This window comes from Drosophila montana, unplaced genomic scaffold (assembly GCF_035044405.1).
Source record: "Drosophila montana isolate Dmon_TW-CO22-7 unplaced genomic scaffold, ASM3504440v1 contig_778_1, whole genome shotgun sequence".
Taxonomy (NCBI): domain Eukaryota; kingdom Metazoa; phylum Arthropoda; class Insecta; order Diptera; family Drosophilidae; genus Drosophila; species Drosophila montana.
This window is the reverse complement of record NW_026999074.1, coordinates 631,555-651,201: the sequence shown is the minus strand read 5'-3', so window position 1 is coordinate 651,201 and position 19,647 is coordinate 631,555. Positions and strand designations below refer to the sequence as shown.

The window sequence follows — 19,647 nt, the reverse complement described above, 5'->3', positions numbered from 1 at the left end:
TTTTCCACCTTGCAGCACAATTTAAGCCAATCAACCGGCTGGTGCTTTAAACTCAAGCTGGCAAGCTTCGGTCCCAGTAAAAAGATGCAAAGAATTTGCAACTGCACTTTATATATTGTAAAATTTGAATTTTTAACTTTTCTTGATTTTTATTGCTACATAGTTTCCTGTTCTGCTTTTCATATTTCTTATATTCTGCTTGACCTAGCCCTGATCATTTTGGATGGATTGCTGCGATATGTTGTTATTCACATTTGAGATCCTATTGCCTTCTCTTTTTCAGAAAATTTTCGGGATATTCTGCACATTTCCTGTGTACTGCTTCAAAGACATACTACATAATAAGACTGTCAAAGAGCTTCTGCAGTACCGAGCCCATGATGAGCGAATATTTGTAGCAAACTGTTCCCACATGGTATCGATTGATCTAATCTTTATCGAAGGTTTGTACCGTTCTTATGCCTATGTATTAATTTAATGATAATAAAAGCGGATTGGGTGTTGTTTTGTTGAAAGTAAAAGTTCACGAAATGAACTCCAATTTATACAAAAATATATTTTACTTAGATATTGGATTGATCGAATTAGAACCAAAATCAACGTGTTCCCTTCATTTATATTCCCATTGGGTGAAGCTTGAAGCCGAACATTTTCGTTCATTCAACCTTTGACCCTCATTTTTCTTCCAAGAGCGGTATACTTTGCAAAGAGTGTGTAACTTCAATAAAAAATTTCAGCTCTTGAGTATTGTTCAGTGCGTTGATCACTAATCAGTCAGTCAGGACAAAATGTTTTATTTGTAAGAAATATAAAGAAAAAAGAATGCTTTAAAAATAATTTATTAACTTATGCTTAGCTTCACATACTTCTCATTACAAACTATACATATACTGCATCTACATTCTACCTATGTTATTGTTTGATTCAAACAAGTCGATTTCCCCTGCCAACAACAATTAAAACATGTTTAGCACTTCGTGGCCAAAAACATATCGTTTGCTCTTCGGTTTAATTAAAATTGTAAAAAGCAATTAAAAGGAAGACAAGATTGAATAGCCACCCATGACCGGGTGAGAAAATGGGTTAAAATTTCATAAATTTTGCAGAAAATATGAAGCAGTGTTGGACAAGTCAAAAAAAACAAAACGAAACAAAAATATATCAAACGAGGCGACGTTGTTGCTGCGTGAATCGTTTGGTGTGTGTGGAGCAAAAGACGAAGCTGCGTTGTACATCGAACACACGTTCACACACCCAGGCGCACGCACAGGGACATAAATGTCAGGCAGCACAACAAGGAAGGCATTGGGGGCTGGGTAGCTGGTAACCGGTAACTGGAAACTGGGAATAAGGGTTGTCAAAAGCGTCGCTCAGCTGGCACCAGTTTTGGCGTTTTCTGCAGTCACTCGACTGATTTAAAATGTTAGCGTTATTTATACACGTAGCCAGGCTATATAAACAGTGGGAGCAGCCTCCTATGCGCTTCTCACACATCCAGTCTCTGCGCAATTGTGTGCGTGTATATGCATGGAAGTGTGTCGGTGTGTGTGTGTGTGAACCATTTTTACACATTTTTCATCGTTTACTGTGGACGGCGCTGCTGTAGCTGCAGCTCGACAGCATCGTGCAAGTGACTGACTGCGACTTGGCAGCAACAACTAAAACAACAACAACTAGAATAACATATACTGTGCATCTGCGCCATTTGGGCGCAACTTTGGAGCCACCCACACGCTAGCCCACCCACTGCGCGCTGTCAAAAGAGATTTTTTCAAATTAACTTTTCATATATTTATGTATGTTTAAATTTGAGCTCAACCTTTTTGTCAGTTTGCAGCAACACATCATATACAAATATGTGCACACATATATATTCATAAATTTATATATAAATGTATATATAACCGCTTTACATACTTTACTAAATGTGCGCATATAGTGTTGGCTTCACAGCATGGTCTTCAATTTGTTATTTTCTCTGGTGAAGCCTTCTGGCGCCTGAAAGAATGTGTCATAAACGTTTCAGCTGTAAAAAAAACAACAATAAAAAATATAAATTTTCAAATAAATATAAACACGAATACTCAAGAAGAAAGAGCACGACAAGATTATATCCTGTACTTAGACCATATGTCAATATATACAAAACATGTAATATATATATTAGATGATAATTATAGGGTATTCTACAATCGAATTTATTTAATTTACAATATAAATAAATACTCGTATATGTAAATATGAACATGAATATATATCTCTCACTCCACACCTTCCACTTAAACTACCCTACATATCGAAATGACAATACAGTTCACAACGAAATTGTAAGGTTACAGGGTATCAAAGAAAAAATATCGAAACGTTAACTAAAAACACATTTTTGCATATGGTTTGGCATCGTCTGGCTCTCAGTAGAAAATATGTGGAAAAAAACTAAACTAAAGCTGACATTTGTGCGTTGCGAAAAGTCAACATTGTGTTATTTCTTCCTTTTTATACCCTAAATCCATTAAAACTGGAAAAAAAGGTATAATGGTTTTGTGCAATTTTATAAAAGGCAGAAGTAAGCATATCCGATCATATAATATATATATATTCTTGGTCAGCGGCAATAGCTGAGTCGATCTAGCCATATCCGTCAGTCTGTCCGTCCGCTGTCTGTCCGTCCGCTCGACTGTCTGTCCGTAAGTATAAATGCGTTCGTCTCAGAACCTATAAGAGCTATAGACTTTAAATTTTAAAAGTAGAGCAACCTAGCACACGTGCCGTACGAGATTGTTTCCGATAATCGATAATTTGCCCGTGTCCAAGGAAGTATATACAAAGCAAGAATCTTTAATTCTTATCAACTGTTAGGAGAGTTTTAATTAAATTAACTTTAATGAATACAAAATAAATTAATATTGGTTGAAGAAAGTTCAGGGTATATTCTAGTCGGGCACTTCCGAATAGAGCACTGTTCCTTTTTTTATTTAGATTGCTATCCCGCATGCATTTTTGAAGGGCTTAACATAACTTCTGCCATAAATATTTGATAATGGGCTTTGCATGGGGCAAAAGTTTGGACCATTGATAGCTTGGGTGTTTCCTCGAAATTGATAACTTAAAGCGAATTAAGAGAATTTATATACTCCAGAAAAACTAACTTAATTATCTAGACAAATAACATGGCAAGGCTACCAACAATCTCAGTTAGCAACTCAATACTAGTAAATGAAAGTGAAGCATCATATGAGGCAGCTTTAAGAAATGTTGGATTTGTTTAGAACGCGTATAGCAACACTCAAAATGTATTCATAATGTGCAGAAATAATAGTTACTTAATTGATAACTTGTCAAATTTATTGTCTCAAGGTTTATTTATATTGACGAGCGCTGGCCAAATGAAAAAAAGAATGAATTGGCTCAGACATAGGCATCCCATCACATTATCCATGCCAACCAATCAAACAAAATCAAATATAATAAAACTTTCCATTCCGAAACAAATTTTCTTAAAATTTTAAGAATGTACTCCGCGTAAGTAGCTACTATGCCGAGTTGAGGCCAAGTTGTCACTAGCTCACCAAAATTTATTTCAGGTACCGCAATTTTAGTCAACTGCAACGAGGTGCTTATCGTGCTCACATAACCCTGTTGTGTAACCAACGCACCTATGTCAGGCCCCTAATACTCCAAGCTGCCCACTACTCGAAGTCTAAAGGCAGCGATGGTAAGACAAAAAATTACTGTAGAAAATTCCCGTTGACAAAAACTTTTTTTGTAGGTGAGAAAGCTTTAGTAGGTGAGAAAGATTTAGGAAATGATGGCAAGAAACTAGCTGATGGCAAAAGACCTCCACAGGGCAAAAAGGGACCCTTCGGGCCGCCTAAAATCGACATGAGGATCATACCCGCTTCATATCATAATCTGAGCTATGAAGAGCTCAATATAAAGCTAGGTCGTGAGATGTCGCCACATCTGAGTATCTATAAGAAACAGTTGACCTCAATTATGTCCATATTTCTGCGTATAAGCGGCTTTATTCTGGGCATAGGAATTTGGACGATTGGTTTGACTGGCTTGCTTTGTGATATGGATGTCAATGCCATGGCAGAGAAGATTGAGAAATGTGATTGCAGTAGGACCGCATTCAATGTGCTCAAGTTTTTTATAATAATACCTTTTGCCTATCATATGGTGGCGGGAACACGTCACTTGATCTGGCATCTGAATGTTTTCCTGAGCAAACGAGAGATTTATGCAACCGGGTATGCGGCCATCGTTCTGACCCTAATTTTGGCAGCGGCTTTAGCCGGCATCGATGTTCAAGACAAAAAGAATGAGGTATCTACGGTATCAAATGAAGGCGAAATCACGTTGGAGTTAAAAACCCTGCTAAACGAGGAGACCGAAGCAATCGATGAAAACGAGGTAGACATTGACATGACCGAAGCCGATGCAAAAGAGGAGTAAAATTCTATGCTCATGAAGAAAACGTAGACTCCTAACAAACCAACAGAAAGTGAGGCGATGCCACGAAAAAGTTTAATGTGATTTTAAAAATTCACACGGTAAATTTCAATTAAAAATTTCCATTTTGTTTGTGGATAGGTAAATTTTTGGTATTCAGTTTTTTAGATGTCGCATCCTTTTACATTAAAAGAAAAATGTGCTTTTTAATAAACAACACTTGCAAAAATTTTTGGGAATAGAATAAAGCAAACAACTGCCTGTCACTTAATATTTTCTCCAAATTAAACAAGTGTTTATATGTAATCCTGAAAGATTTAGCTACGCTGGCTAGTGTTCTGTTGGAAAATAGACAAAACTAATTACAGTACAGCTATAATAAGCATTAAATTACAGAAATTTATGTCCCCATTTATTACTGAGCACGTTATCAAAGGAAACTTTTAACTTAGTGCAGATATAAAAATATTTAATTGAATGAAACAATCACAAAAATGCGTTTGATAAAATTAGACACTGAAATGTTGAATAGCATTTGTAGCTGCATAATCTACGGTTCATTGCGCCTGAACATTAAAGAACCCGGAATTCGAGGGGGGATTGGCGAGGGGGAAGGCCATTAAGTTTATTAAGAAGCTTTAATTAGTTTATACAGGTCTGCCCACGAACGAAAATAAGAACGTGTCTACATTTCATTAATTACCGAGCTGTCAGGGCAACCAGCGACCACTTTAAGACACTTCTTACCTTTTGATGGCCCCTCCAGGCACAAGCAACAACAATAGAGCCTGACAATGGGATCGGAATGGAGCCTGGGGCCTGGGCCTACTCGAATTGAGAGTCGACGGTTTTGATTGAACAGTCGCTACTTAAGTTTTGACGTTAATCTTTGTTTAGAGAGAGCGAGAGAGAGAGAGAGAGAGTGAGACTGGTGGGGGAGGGGCATCAGTTTTGCTGACACTTCATTATACGTTTTTAATATGAATATATATGTACACAGAGTACAACAATGCCGCCCAGTCGATAAAATCTCATTTCGCTTCGAAACGTTTGATCTTAATTAGTGTACTTGAATGTTCGCTCATTCAATCGAGTGTCGGCTTTGCATCAGCATCAGCATCAGCGAAAATAACAAAATGTCGCAAATCACCAAGGGGCTTGCGCTGCTGGGAGGTGGTAGTGGGTGATTTCTTCTTCTCGCTTGATTGGCAGTTTCGCCTTGCTCTTGCCCTTATTTTCTACGCTTCTGCCGCTTTTTGCCTAAGCGGATTTCATTCGCATATTAATTGAAGTTTACACAGCGACAAAAGGATGCGGCTGCGGGACTAATTAAATAGAGTTTACTCTGTTTATGTAACACACAAATTCTCCACAGTGTAGCAAATGTCAGGAAGCAGCAGCGTCAAATTGTCAAACACGCGCCAAACTTTAGAGTGTGGCAAATATTTTTCAATTAAAATGGCTGCTCGGCTATTTGCTCAGCGCTTTGGTGGCTTGCATAAAAATGTAGTAGTCTCATAGTTGGGCCCCTCGTACCGAGTAGCGGTCGAATATAAGTACCATGATGAGCATTTGTAGAGACATTACACCGATTTACCCCAAAAGGTAATCAAGGTGATGTCAAAAAAAATTTAATTAAAATTGAAAAATTGATTCGATAGATAAGAAAGTCAGATTCAAATGGAATGGGTAATATAATTGGCTTGATAATGGCGCATTTAAATGCAATTATATTCTCCTTGCAAAACTGAATAATAAATATACACAAATAATATTACTTTGAATTTGATATGCTTTCCTTGCTTTAAATAAGAAATTGATATACTAAGATAGTGAAACCAAATCCAAAACAAATTGTACTTCATTGTTCAGAAAGCTTTCGCATCAGATTTTTACATTATTTAAGAAACATATTTGTAAGCTAATTAATTTAAGATTTTCTAATTATATGTTGCATATTTTCGCCGAACTAGAAAGCATATTTTCAATGAATTCAGATTTGCTCTTAAACTTTAATGGCTTATAATTTGCTCTACACTAATTAAATAAACATTTAAGCAGTTGAGCGCACCGATTTTGGACCTACAAATAAAATTAAGCATACGGCACGTAATGCACTGAAAATGCTACGTTAATCTATTTGCAGCAGCACACAGTGCGATTCGTTCGGCTTAATTACTTTAAACTTTACAAACACCTTCATTTATGTGTGTGTGTATCTGTTATTGCAGGTATACCTTTAATTTTGCTTAACTCGAGGCAAAATAGACGCTTAACTTTTTGAGTACCTACCAAGCACTGCAGACATACAAAGCGAAACTAAACCAAACCAAGCAGGTCTTCTGGCAACTGTCGATAATTAGCTACAAAAGTTTTAACTTGGCTATTAACACGCATTTGCTGCATAATGGGCCTGTCTGGCATAGATTTTGTTCTATGGCCTTTTGGCCCGGGCATGTGGCGCATTAAGTCAAATGCTTTGGCAATAAGGCACTGTCTTGGAGTTGCCCAAAACTTTTGCACCTCCCACCCACTGATGGGCTGTGAGAACAGGAGAAACACTCTCAGCACTGGCACAACAATTGCCGCACACTTGACTGGCGCTGAGTGTTTCATAATTAAAGGCGAAAAAAAAGAAAATTCTAAAGAGAAGCCTTGAACTCATTCCGTGGCTGTGGCTGTGCCTGTGGCTGTCCCTGTGGCTATGCCTGCGGCTGCGTTGCGTGTGGCGGATGGCAGCATGGCCAACATGCAGCCACAATTGTTGCACGCACAGCACCAGTCAACTGGAAAAATAGTTGGGGGCGTGGCCACTTCTATATATTTGCACAGTATGTCCCTGCACACAATTTTATTTCATATTTTTGCGCCCAACTCCCTTGGGCTGGTTCCAGTTTTGCATGGCCTCTAATTACCTTTTGGTTGGCGTGCAAGTACAACTTTTGACTCTGATAATTTCTTAATACTGAACTCACTTGATTGCGCTTCTGCAGGGCCAGCTGCCTAGAGCCAAGCAATTTGTGAACTTGACTATGGCGTACATCGAGGAGCTTCATTAGCCAACTGATTTAGAATTGATAGCAGAAATTTCATATGATTTGGAAAGTTTTATATTCAGTCTATTTGGAAAAGGATGTCGCTAGTAATTAAAAGGAAACTATGATTAAGTTCAAATTAACGAAAATTTAGTTGATATTTGCGGAATTCACTCTAAGTATTGAATTGGGCTTCACACATATAAAAGTTTTACCCTTACCTTTTTTACAAAAACATTTTTAGATCTAAATCTGAATTAGAATCGTTATTACTCAAAACTAAAGATAAACTGATGTCTAAGTTGATTTGTAAAAATTATATATACATTTTGCTTAGAGAAATATCTGCTGCAGTTACCAGAACTGTTGCTGTTACATTAAACGTATTTCTCAAGTACCAAAAGGTCTTGTGAATGTGTCAATAGCTGTCTCTGACTTTTAAATTACCAATTTTCTGTAAATTCTTTTCAAAAATTTACAAATGATGTGCTTCTTTCGAGAGGCAATGCTTCATTCGTTTTAAACTTCGCCAATTCGCTGGAGTACTACATTCGGCCACTTTGGTCATGGTAGCAGTCTGAGCCCTGCACATGTCAATTGAACTGCTGCTGACATAAATCAATAGCTCTCGAATGGCAACGCAAGCTGTAAAACCACAACATGTCAGCCTTAAAAATGAGCTGCTACAGCTGCTTCCGCTGCCCATTAAGTATCCGTTCCGTCAGCAGCCTCAAATTCGCCCGGGTTGGCAAAGTAAATAATTGCATTAAGGCCAGAAATATTGAAGGTAGTTAAACTGCTAGACCCGGCGGCCGGTTGCCGCTGTTGTGCCTAATTGAATTTTTCAGCGCCTCGCCCATTTATTAATCCGATTTCAATCGACTTGCAAGTCCCAGGTGTAGCATTGCATTTCCCACCAAATTAATGACATTCATTAGCCGTATTTAGATTGCCATTACTAAGAGAAACGTAAATAAAATTGAATACAAAACTCTTTAACGGCACTAAGCGAAATTTGCAAGAGCTGTCAGCATTTGGGTCTCAATAAACGAGCATCTAGACTGCACGTTTTAACTGCTTAGAAAAGTTAGAAAAATAAAATCTTAACTTAAATTATATAACACTTATTTATTTAAATGACTCTTAATCAACAAACTAAGCATTCAGAATAAGCACATATTTACCTTTTTAAATATAAATAAAACAAAGACAGTTTTTCTTCCGCCTTTAATGGGCTGCGATTCCCATACTTAGTATACCCTTGGAAAAAATTTTGTTATTGATACCTAGTTTTATTTTTATATATTATTTTTATTTAACTTATTTATAATATTTTTACTATCAATTTTGTTTGACATATAGCGTATAAATGATTGTCATTAATTAATTATTTTATTTCTTCAAACACAAACTCACCGTCTTGTTAACTTCTAGACAGTTTGATTTCTTTGATGTCCATGTCAAATCGAGTTAGACAAAGTCTAAACGAACAGTTGCAATAAAGATTTATCCACTGTAAACTGTTGAACTAATGAAAGAATTTCAATGAAATTCCCATATTTCCCTCTTTGTGCCACGCCCATTGTACCGTGACTATAAATTGGGTCAAATTTTTGGTCTTTGATTTTTTGGGGCCGCCTTCCTTTTAATTAGCATGTTTATTTGACTTTGACTGTACGAGTGAGAGCGCAAAGTTGGCGCCATTCAGAGACACAGTGCCCCAGGCGCACAGGGCGTATGTGTAATTTCTGTTTAGTGTATGCGTGTGTTTTGCCAAGTGTGTGCTGTGTGTGTGTGCTAGCTGCTTGTGAGTTGAGTCTTGATTAAACAAATTGCAAATGAGTTTGGCCTTTTTTGTTGTTTTCGTTGCTGCTGCTGTTGGTCTAAATAAACAGACAAAGCTGTGGGTAAGACATGCACTTGAATAAACTCTTATAAAACTAAATAAATACGCACATACACAAAAGAGAACTGTAGTTAGACGCACAAATAAAAAGCAAGTGCTGACAGCAGGCGTGTCTCTCTCTATTTCTGTCTATCTACCTCTTTCTGTGTGTGTATGTGTTTCTGTGTGCAAATGACAGTGAGTTATTTAAGAAATGCAATTTCAATTAAATATGCAAAATACTCAAAGTCTAATTTAGACAGCCACCCATTTGGGGTGGCTTCGCCTCGCAGCTGCCATTTTGTTGCAAAAACTAGCAGCTACAATGCGCAGATACTTAAATATTTATATGAAGAGCGGCAGCAGCCCAGCAGCAGCAACTGCAACAAAAGTTTGTAATCAACAATTTGCATATTTGCTTTGGCAATGGAAAAAGCACTGCCGCCTTCACCTTGCGCGCAGTGTGTTTGGAATTTTTTTTGGATGTATTTTAATACTCAATTCCTAGATGGAAAATGGGGTATATTGTGTTCTTAGCCATGAGCAATATTAGTACTCTTTATCGTAACGTTCATAACACCACGATTTTTTTGAACATATATATATAAATATCTATTTTTAAAAATAGCGGTGTTATAAACGTGTTTATATATATATATATATAATATATATATATATATATATATATACTTATATAAAAACTTATAAGGTTTGTCTTCGTACCATATTCAATGTTAACATAATAATTTTTATAAATATTCGACAACTTATAAGTCAGAGTCAAAAATTTTATGTAAAAGCCATTCAAAATATTTTGGTTTGGTATACAGAGATCCTCAATATTTAAATTTTTATATACCGTCCCCTATTCACCTTAAAATTTAAATACATTTTTAAAGGTATAATATTTGGATTTGGTATTCACATACACATTTGAATGTAATATTTGAGCCCTATTATTAAAATATTTAAGGGTCTTCTCTTAACGCAGCCAATTTGTGTATTATGTGTATGTACGTATTGAAGGCAGCTAGAATGGTTGTCAGGGTATCATCTAGTTGGGCACTCTCGACTAGAGCACTTCTAGTTGTTTTTTCCTGCGATTGTTGTAGTTGCCCGTGCCCAGTCCTTAGTTGCATTGCTTTGTTTTTCGTTGTTTAATTTTTGTTATATTTTTTAAGCTGTTGGTTGTTTTTGTTTTCGTTGTTGCTGCACTTTGCACAGTTGTTGTTTAGGTGCTTTTTGCAGGCTTTTAAGCATTTGGCAAGCATGAAACTTACTTCATTTGCGTTTATGTAATTTTCCGCTCTAATAACTTTAAATAGAGGTGCTTTCGCCGGGTATACCAAATCAAAATATATGTGTTGTATGTATAAAAAAAATAATTTTCATAATTAAAATGAAAAAAAAAATAACAGAGCTGTTATAATTCTAATATTTTTGTAATTAATTCACCAAAACCTATTATCTTGTCATTGCACTTCTTGGCCAAGTTGACGCCAGCATTTGTGGGCGTGGCTGCACTTCACACATGGCTTTGGCCACTAAGCCCTGGTGACGGCCTGGCGCCTTTGGCCATTCAGTCAGTGGCTATTTAGCGTTTGTTGACTGGATAATTATGTGCTGCGTGTGAGATTTATGGGCGGCCAGCGAGCGGTGGCTCCGCGTGCGGAGTTGCCATACTGCCAGCCAGGATTACGGCGAAAAGACAAGAATTTTCGGTTTATGGCGTGGACTTAGCTGCATGTGCTGTAAATAAATTGACTGTCTGTGGAGGCGAACGCCGTGCAAACAATGCGGCCCCACAACCTGACACTAAATAAGCAGACTTGTGTAGGTGCAAATGTGCCACTATATGTGGATGTGAGTGTGTGTGTGTGTGTGGGTATGCGTGTGAGTGTGCAAAATATTCAATATTGCAGACACAACAGCATAGGCCTCAGTTCGTCCTGTGAGCGCGTGCCTTGAAATTAAATGTCGTTATAAGTAGGCATTTATATACAACGCAAGACAGCGCCCTCGCACACACACAAACACGCACACATACTCGCATAACTGTTTGTGTGTTTACACGCATATATGTGTGCGGTGGTTATGTGTGGCACATATTCATTTACTCAGACGATTTTCGACAGTCAGCAAGTCAGGCTCAGGTTCTCCTTCGCAGCCGGAGTCGAGTTTTGTTTGTGCCTGAAGTTTGTCGTTTGCCGCACAAAACAAATATTGAAAATGAAATAAAGCGCAGGCTAAATAATACAAAGGAAAATACAGAAGCAAAATGAGAGGAAAATAAATAACGCTGATATACGAACTGTTCGATGAACTTACGAATTTCTGGATTTAATTCCAATAAAACAATTTCACAGTTATGATGAATTGATATTATCATGGATTAAAAATGGGTTAGCTTTAAGCAAATAAGAGTGCTCCGGTATCACCCGGCTGAAAAGAAGACAACCCCTTGCCCTGCTGTCGTAGCAATAAATTGTAATTACTCCTTAGTATTTTAAAAACCTTGTCCATTTGACATGGTGTGGCCTCAACACTTACCCTACCTGCCTTGTTATGGCCAATATTGCTAATTCCTCGCATACTCAATAAATAAAAAAAAAAAAAAAAGAGCTTACATATAAACATGCGTTGTTTTTCAATTTTAATGGGAACAGGGCGATATATTCTAACGTGAAATATTGTCCACATACCAAATTTAGTGTCCCTATAAGACTATAAGCTACGATATATGCTTAAATAATATTTTTTTTTTTTTTTTTCTCTCTTTATTAGCTAATTTGTTGATACTATACATGAGCATCTTAACCTAGCTTGACTATAATGGGATAAACATACTTAATATTACCTATTAAGTTTTATAATTATTCAATTTATCTTATATTTTTAGTATGATTATTATTATTTTTATTTATTTTTTTTTTTTTCAAATGATTACCCGGTTTGGGAGGTCGATGGGGTGGATTCTGCGAAGTCTCCGTCGCTTTCTTCTGAAAAGTCTTCTAGCCAATATATTGGGGTGGGCAGAGACGGGCCATGTAGCTGGTGGACTGCTGACGTAGAAGGTCGCCCACCAACGGGACCTTTAGGTCTCTTGCTAGGGCCCGGTTGCGGATGTACCAGGGAGCCCCAGCACTCAGTCTGAGTACCTTCGCTTGGAAGACACTTATTTTCCTCAAATGAGATTTTGCTGCCGTGCCGAAAATTGGACTTGCATAGCGCCAGACTGGGGCCAGGAGGGTTTTATAAAGCAGCACCTTATTGCTCAGAGAAAGCTTGCTGCTTGCCTTAAGGAGCCAAGCCATACTTTGCTAAAATAATAAGATTTCCGATATTAATTGTTATCGATTTAATGGAAATGGGCCAAGTTATCATTGAAACAAACTCATACTGCACAGATATTGGTTTTGAGATCGACCTGTTCATACATACGGACAGACAGACAGACAGACAGACGAACTTGGAAATATTCCAATCTAAAAATCGATTTGCTTTATGAGATGGGAGGCGCTTCCTTCTGCTTGTTACATACAATTGAACAAAACTATGATACCCTTTTTTCAGGCTATAAAAATGTCGATAAGAATATTAAGTTTCACTAAGTTATTGACTGAGAACGTCTGTGTAAAAGCGCATCCTTTATTGGAATAAGCGATTCAGACCAATGAATAATGAAAGACAAAGGTGATTAAATTACGGAGAACACAGATTTGCACACGTTAAGAAGATGCCCACGTTAAAGGTAACTTTAATTATATGGTACATTCTGTAAATATCTTCGAATGCTACTTAAGACTTTAAAAGTGTTTGTAGATTTCAGAAATAATGTGATGTCCGCCTGTTGCTGCTGCTTCTCTGAAGCATTTACTCAATTTATGTGCCACTCTCAAGACTTTAGTTCTTCATTAAGTACGACCCAATTACATTTTGCAAACGCATACAAATAAAGCACATTCACACACACAACCGTACTCACGCACATAAGACGCAACACTCATCTAATTATTCTCTCAATTATAAATCCTCCTTACTTTGCCCCTCTATCTATCATTCTGTGGCTAAGCGCTTCAGAGCTTTAAGCATTGTTTTTGCATGTGCGTGTTTGCGAGAGTGTGTGTGAGGGATGTATATGTGTATGTGGAAACAAGGCATTGGAATTGCAAGCAGGCAGCATCATTACAAACTGAACTGTAAGCGTTTACAATCGATGGCAAAGCAAATCATTGTCATTACGTGGGCGTAAGCGCACACACGCACACCCAATAAATACACACACACATACACACAAACACACACACACACAGATACATACGCATAGTTAGAGAGTGATGGCTAGAGGGAAGCTAGAGGGAGACTAAAGTAATTTCCGCACAAGTTTGTGGCCTGGCTGGCTGGCAATAAGTTTGTATTTAGTACGAGTATTGGGCGCGTGCATTGCAACTACAATGAGCTTTAATCATAATTGATTTACAGCGCTCTGCATTGTGGGCTCATGGGTGGGCGGGGTTCAACGGCTGTCATCAATGCTATTCAGAGCAGAACTCCCAATTCCAAGACCAATATCCATCACTTAAGCCGCAAAACCGATTTATGCGCTGCAATAAACTTTCGCCAGACAAATTATGCCATCGCGCGCAGCCCTGTCGGCTGAGTTCATTTTTCAGAAACCACCTTCCTTTACCAGCAATCCCCCCAAAAAAAAACCCCAAAAAACGATGCGAAACTTGTGCCGCTTTGCAACTCAACACTCGGCTATTGACTTATAGCCAAGGCTGGCAGGCAGCAAAGAACAAATGGCTTCGCACAGAGCCAAAAGTTTCAATTCTTGCCAACCAGCTGCAGAGTAGGCCACGAGTAATGCGGGAATATGCAAATATTTTCAACATCCCAAAAACTTTTAACAATTGCAACTTATTTGAGTCTGTTGCCACTTGTCGTTCTCTGCACTTAACAACAGTTTAAAATCAATTGCATTATTGATATGTCCTAGATGAACTTGCCAGGACTTGTCCATGCCTAAACCAAGGTCCAAGAGAAGTGGCGTTTGGTGAGTGGTTACGAGCTGCTGACTGGGAAGTATAACGAGAATGAAAGTGAATTGTAGAGTGAGGAGCGGAACGAGAATTGCAGTGCAAAGTGAGAAGCCTAGTATGTGCGAAAGGTGTAAGAAGTATAGAGAAATATTCACCAAAAAGCGGTGGGAGATGGGCGAATGCTAAATTATTGCTCAAAATAAAATAAATAAAGCCAGAAACATAGACCGAGAAGTCGTGGAAAAAGAAGTGCGAATAGCGAAGCCACTATTGAAGATATATCTATATGATAGATGAGAAGTTAAGCGAGAATCCAGAACTGTGGAAAGAGTGTTAGAAAGAAGTTGAATAAGATCGAGAATTAAGAGATAGCAAAAAATGGGTGTTATAAATAAAGCGAGGAACATTGCGAAAAAAAACCAAGTGAGAAGCGAAACAACTAATGAGAAACTTGGAAACTAGGAGAAAGCAAAAACGAGAAGCGCCCCAAAACGCGAGAAGCCGAGATATTAAGAGAGAAGCACATTAGGAAGCAGAGTGAGATAGACCAGAAAAGTAAGAGCCTCATTAAGAAGTAAGAGAAGGAGCGAAAACCAAATTATTATGTGCGAACTTGACTAGATAAAATGAATTAAAAACAAAGACAGTAGCAACATTAGAAGAAACAAGTTGAGTTAGATCGACATGTGAAAACAGCAAAAGTGAGTGTGCTAAATAAAGCGAGAAACATAACGAAAAAAAGAAGTTAGCAGCGAAATAAGTCACGAGAGAAATTATAACTGCGCAGAAACGAGAAACGCAGTTAAAAAGGAGCAGCACAAAGAGGGAGGAGTAAGAGAGAGCCACATTATGAGGGAGAAAAAGGAGCGATAGCCAAATTATTATGTAACTTAACCGAGCTAAAATTAATTTAAAACAAACACACAAACATGGCAAGCGAAGTGGCAGTTGGAGAGAGATGCACATAGATGGAGAAGTTGAGCGAGAAGGAAAGAATCTAAAAAAGACATTGAATTAGATGGAGATGTGAGAGAACACACGTAGCCTTGAACATACATATGTTGATAGATAATTTGGACAGACACTGACACCACAAGTTTTGCAGCTGAATCTAATTTGTTTTCGTGTGAGGAAGTTGAATGGGGCAAGTGTAAAGTGTTCGAAAGGCAAACAATTCATTTGCCAGCTGCAGATTCACTGATTGGCCATTTAGTTATGCGACGTCATAAAGATAAGCAACTTGTCCTTGTCTTATTGGGTCTGGTCTGGTCTGGTCTGGTCAGTCATTCATTAGCAATGGGCAAGCATTTAGCTTTCAGCTATCCTGTCGCCCCATGCAGTGAGATATCCTTCGCTTAGTTAGTGCAGTATGTAAATTTTTGCCCGCTGCCGTTGCTGCACTACGCTAGCTTCAAGGCTCGGTCTCACAATCTTTGCTGCGTTTAAGTCTTGGCTTTGGCTTTGTTTGTTTAATAAATTTGCCCGGGCAAAGACAATTTCAAATTCTTCCAGCAATTGGCAAACAGCAGCAGCCACACTGCCACTGCCACAGCCACAGCCACAGCCACAGTCATAGTCATAGCTCGAGGCCCCTGACCAGCTATTGCCAGCTGTTCTAACTGTAATAGTAGCAGTAACATCACCAGCTAAGGGATCCGGTACCGTTCTGAGGACAAAGGAAACCAATTAACAGTCGCCATTGTTTCACTTGGTAATTCAACTAAATTGCATGGCGCTGCCGCAGCAGTTGCCGGTTGCACTTCAAGTTGCAGTGCATAAGCAAATCCGCAGCAGCTCCCTGGAGTTCAGGAGTTGAGCTGCTTTATTGCCATAAAATGTGCGCTATGGACATGGTCATGGTATAACGCTGAAAGTGAAGGCGGGCCGAGGGGAAGCATTCGACATTTGCGCACGAGTTGGGCCATTGTAGGTGCTTAGAGTCAGAGGTTGAGAGCTGTTCGAGAGCTGTCTGACTGACCTGCCAGCTAAAGGATATAAAACCATATTACTTGGGAGAGAGAGAGAAAAAAATATAAAACAATAACATTGTATAAAGCTAAGAACAAAAAAACTGATAATCCCAAATGAGAGTTGTTCAAGTGATTTTCATACATCATTTACAAATGTGTACAAGCGTAAAACCACTTTTTTACTTTCACTTAGCGCACGGTCAAAAAAACTACAAAATAAATTGAGAGATTTCCTAGCTTAAAATCCATTCTAGTCTTAGACGATATGTAGGTTTTACTTGCCGAACTGGATGGTACCCCTATCCGATCAGAAGCTAACAATAGTGGGGGCTGGTTAAATTTGAACGAAAGCTGCACTTTCAAAGTCACTTCAATAATAATTGGAGTTAAATCATTTTTATATTATATACCCCGAACTCTTTCTCAAACTTTAACATAAATTGCCACTTTTTCACTTTTAATTAATACCGCACGTAATCTCTGTAAAAATTTTATGTATGATTGTCAAGGAATACCTGCATCCATCCAGCTGTTGTTTTAAAGGTCCCATTTACCCCATAAACCAACAAAAATCAAGCACATCGTTAGGAATTGCGCTGAGCAACCGCTTGCTTATATTAGCACGCACAAAAGCTCGTTGCTAGGAGCACTCAAACCTTGGCCAGTTGGTAGAGGTGCTAATCAGCAGCAGCTGACTGGCATAGAACCATTCGGGCAAGACCGATGCTCAAATTAGCTATGGACCAGTGGTGCGAGTCAGCAAATGGCGCACTGCATGTGCCGCCAGAGACACAAATTCAAATGGCAAATTTTTTTTGACGACGACAAGCCACAGCTTGGCAACAACTAGCAAATGGCAACTGGCAACTGGTAACGGGCAACGTGGCGACTTTCCATTAGCATTGGCTGTAACAAATACTGCCACACAGAAAACTAACCGCCACATAGCCCACACTAGGTGGAAAGTGGCAAGTGCAACCTGACCAATGTCCATGTAGAGATGGAAAAACATTTTCATTGGTTTTCTTGGTCGGGCCTCGCTTCGTTTCTGGCGTCGCATTTGAAGCGCGTCGAAAATGCATTTACGGCGCGGTTGACGGCGTCGTCAGCGATCGCAAGCGTTTCCCAGGCTATTTCATTATCTGTATATGTGTGTGTGTGTGTGTTATATGTGGGTATGCAGGTGTGCGTGCGTGTGTGTGTGTGTGTGTGTGTGTGTGTGCGTCGTGCCTCGGCCTGTTTGCTTGGATAAACGATATAATTGAGTTGAAATGGAACTTTCCACATTTAACTGCCACATGCAGACGGCAACGAGGGGCAGACAAAGGCCCGAACTATGTGAGGAAATGTGGATGCTGGCCGGACTCTGCTTCGATAATGAAAACTTAAATCATTGTAGGCAAACTGCATTTCACAGCAGCACCAACAAACCGAAGTTGGCACTGGCACAGACTTTGCTATACTCTGATTTCTAGAATTCTCCCTTATAGAGTAAGAAATTTGCAACTTATTTATTGGCAATAAAATGTGAAAACTTTTATTAACACATTTATAAATGCTTTTTTGCGTTCTTTTTATCTACGATCTATTTAAGTCGTTTAACTGATTCTAATAATATACTAATCATCTAAGCCAGGGCCCAACATATGAACGCAATACTATTTTGCAAGATTGTTTCTTTATGGCATAGGAAGTCTGACAAGCTTTTATAAAAACTCCACGCAAGGGAGAAAAATGGATAGAAAACTGTTATATTTAATATTTTATAACTCTTACCTTAAGTTCAAGTCCTTCAACTATAGCATAGGAAATTAGAATCAGCTGTTGTGCTGAAGAACGTTAAATTAAGGAGCTGTATTAAAACAAATTTTGGAAATTTCACTCCCAAGTGGAGTGAAATACTTGATCGGGGCTTACCCAGGTAATTTAAGTTAAGAATGTTTTTACATCAACTTAACAAATACTAACACAATATTAAAAAAAAGGCAATCTGTCTATTGCAAGTTCTAAGTCATGATATGTTGTTTACTTCATCTGATAGCCATGTCTTCTTTTAAATTAAGCCCATCGCCGAATTTTGCATCTCTTTTGATCTTAAGCTGAGTTTCCAATCAGTTGATGACAGAGAGGATTCACCTGCTGTCATAATACGCGTAATACCCATCTTGCGGATAGTGCATAGAATATGCAACGAAGGCAGCTGATGACTGCATCTTTCTCAGACTCGCCTCATATCTTTCTCTCTAGCCCCCTTTCACTCTCTTTCTCTCTCGCTCGCTCGCTCGCCGTGTCTCTGTGGACTGCAAAGTGTTTTCGTTTCGTTTCATTTTCGTGGTCCGTTGCGTGCTAAATCCATGAGCGTGCAATGACCGCAAAAAGTTGTCCTGGTCGGGATGGCCAGGACGAGCTGCGTCAACCTTTAGTAGCCTTTTGATGACTTTTCGCCGACGACGATAGCGTTCGTGGTTGTTGTTGTTGTGGCTGCTGTTAACCACATTTGTTGTTGTTGTAGTTGTTGTAGTAGTCACACGCCCCATTGTTCTTGTTGGTGTCGTTGATGGGCGTTCAAATGAAAACTTTTCCAATTATTGCGGTGAGCCTGGAGAGAAAAGTGACCAAAAGAAAGCAAAAAATAAAAAAGAATCAGTGGCAGACAAGCAACTAAATGAGCATCAAATCGAACTCGTGCGGCGCATAATGAGCGTTGGATTTTTGTATAGGATTGGGGCATTGGTTCGATTCCCGGCAACACCCAGGTCATTAATCTAATTTGTGGGCACCCGGCTCGCAGCCATAGGAATTTAAAATGGATGTCAGATTGCAAGGTGTAAGTACATCGATCAAATTATTTTGCAGCCGCCGCCGCCGCCTGTTAATGATGATGATACCTAACTGCCTAACTGGCGGGCCCAACACACAAAGCAACAACAATGCGGCACGTTGACAATGGCACGTTAAGCTGCCACATACAGCATGAGATTGCAACGCCCAGGTCTAAACAATGGCTTATGGCATGCCACTAATGTGCGCCGGAAGTGACGCCATATTGTTTTTAGCGCTTTTATCATTTACTGATTGCTGCGGTGGCCAAACTGAGCGATGACCGTGCGTTTGTACTGCCACAAATAACTGCGCAATGGTCACAACATTTGGTCGACCACACACACACACACAATTGTTGGCCGTATTCTTTGTCTTTGATTTAGTCCTTTTGCTGCAAATTATGTAGCTCTCCTTTTTTATTTTGCATTCAATCACAA

At 38.8% G+C, this 19,647-nt stretch overlaps 1 protein-coding gene across 1 annotated transcript; it reads left to right on the top strand.

The window, feature by feature from the left end:
• Window positions 1-3,367: 3,367 nt before the first annotated feature.
• On the top strand, window positions 3,368-4,684 carry SdhCL (Succinate dehydrogenase, subunit C-like). The gene is made up of 3 exons (XM_064698427.1): window positions 3,368-3,522; window positions 3,585-3,715; window positions 3,770-4,684. The coding sequence occupies exons 1-3, from the start codon at window positions 3,512-3,514 to the stop codon at window positions 4,456-4,458; spliced, it is 831 nt and encodes a 276-aa protein (XP_064554497.1). The 5' UTR covers window positions 3,368-3,511; the 3' UTR covers window positions 4,459-4,684.
• Window positions 4,685-19,647: the final 14,963 nt, after the last annotated feature.

Excerpts from the sequence above, each read along its gene's own strand:
- SdhCL (XM_064698427.1), top strand. Across the intron at positions 3,716-3,769 it reads GAAGTCTAAAGGCAGCGATG|GTGAGAAAGCTTTAGTAGGT; the intron begins GTAAGACAAAAA and ends CTTTTTTTGTAG.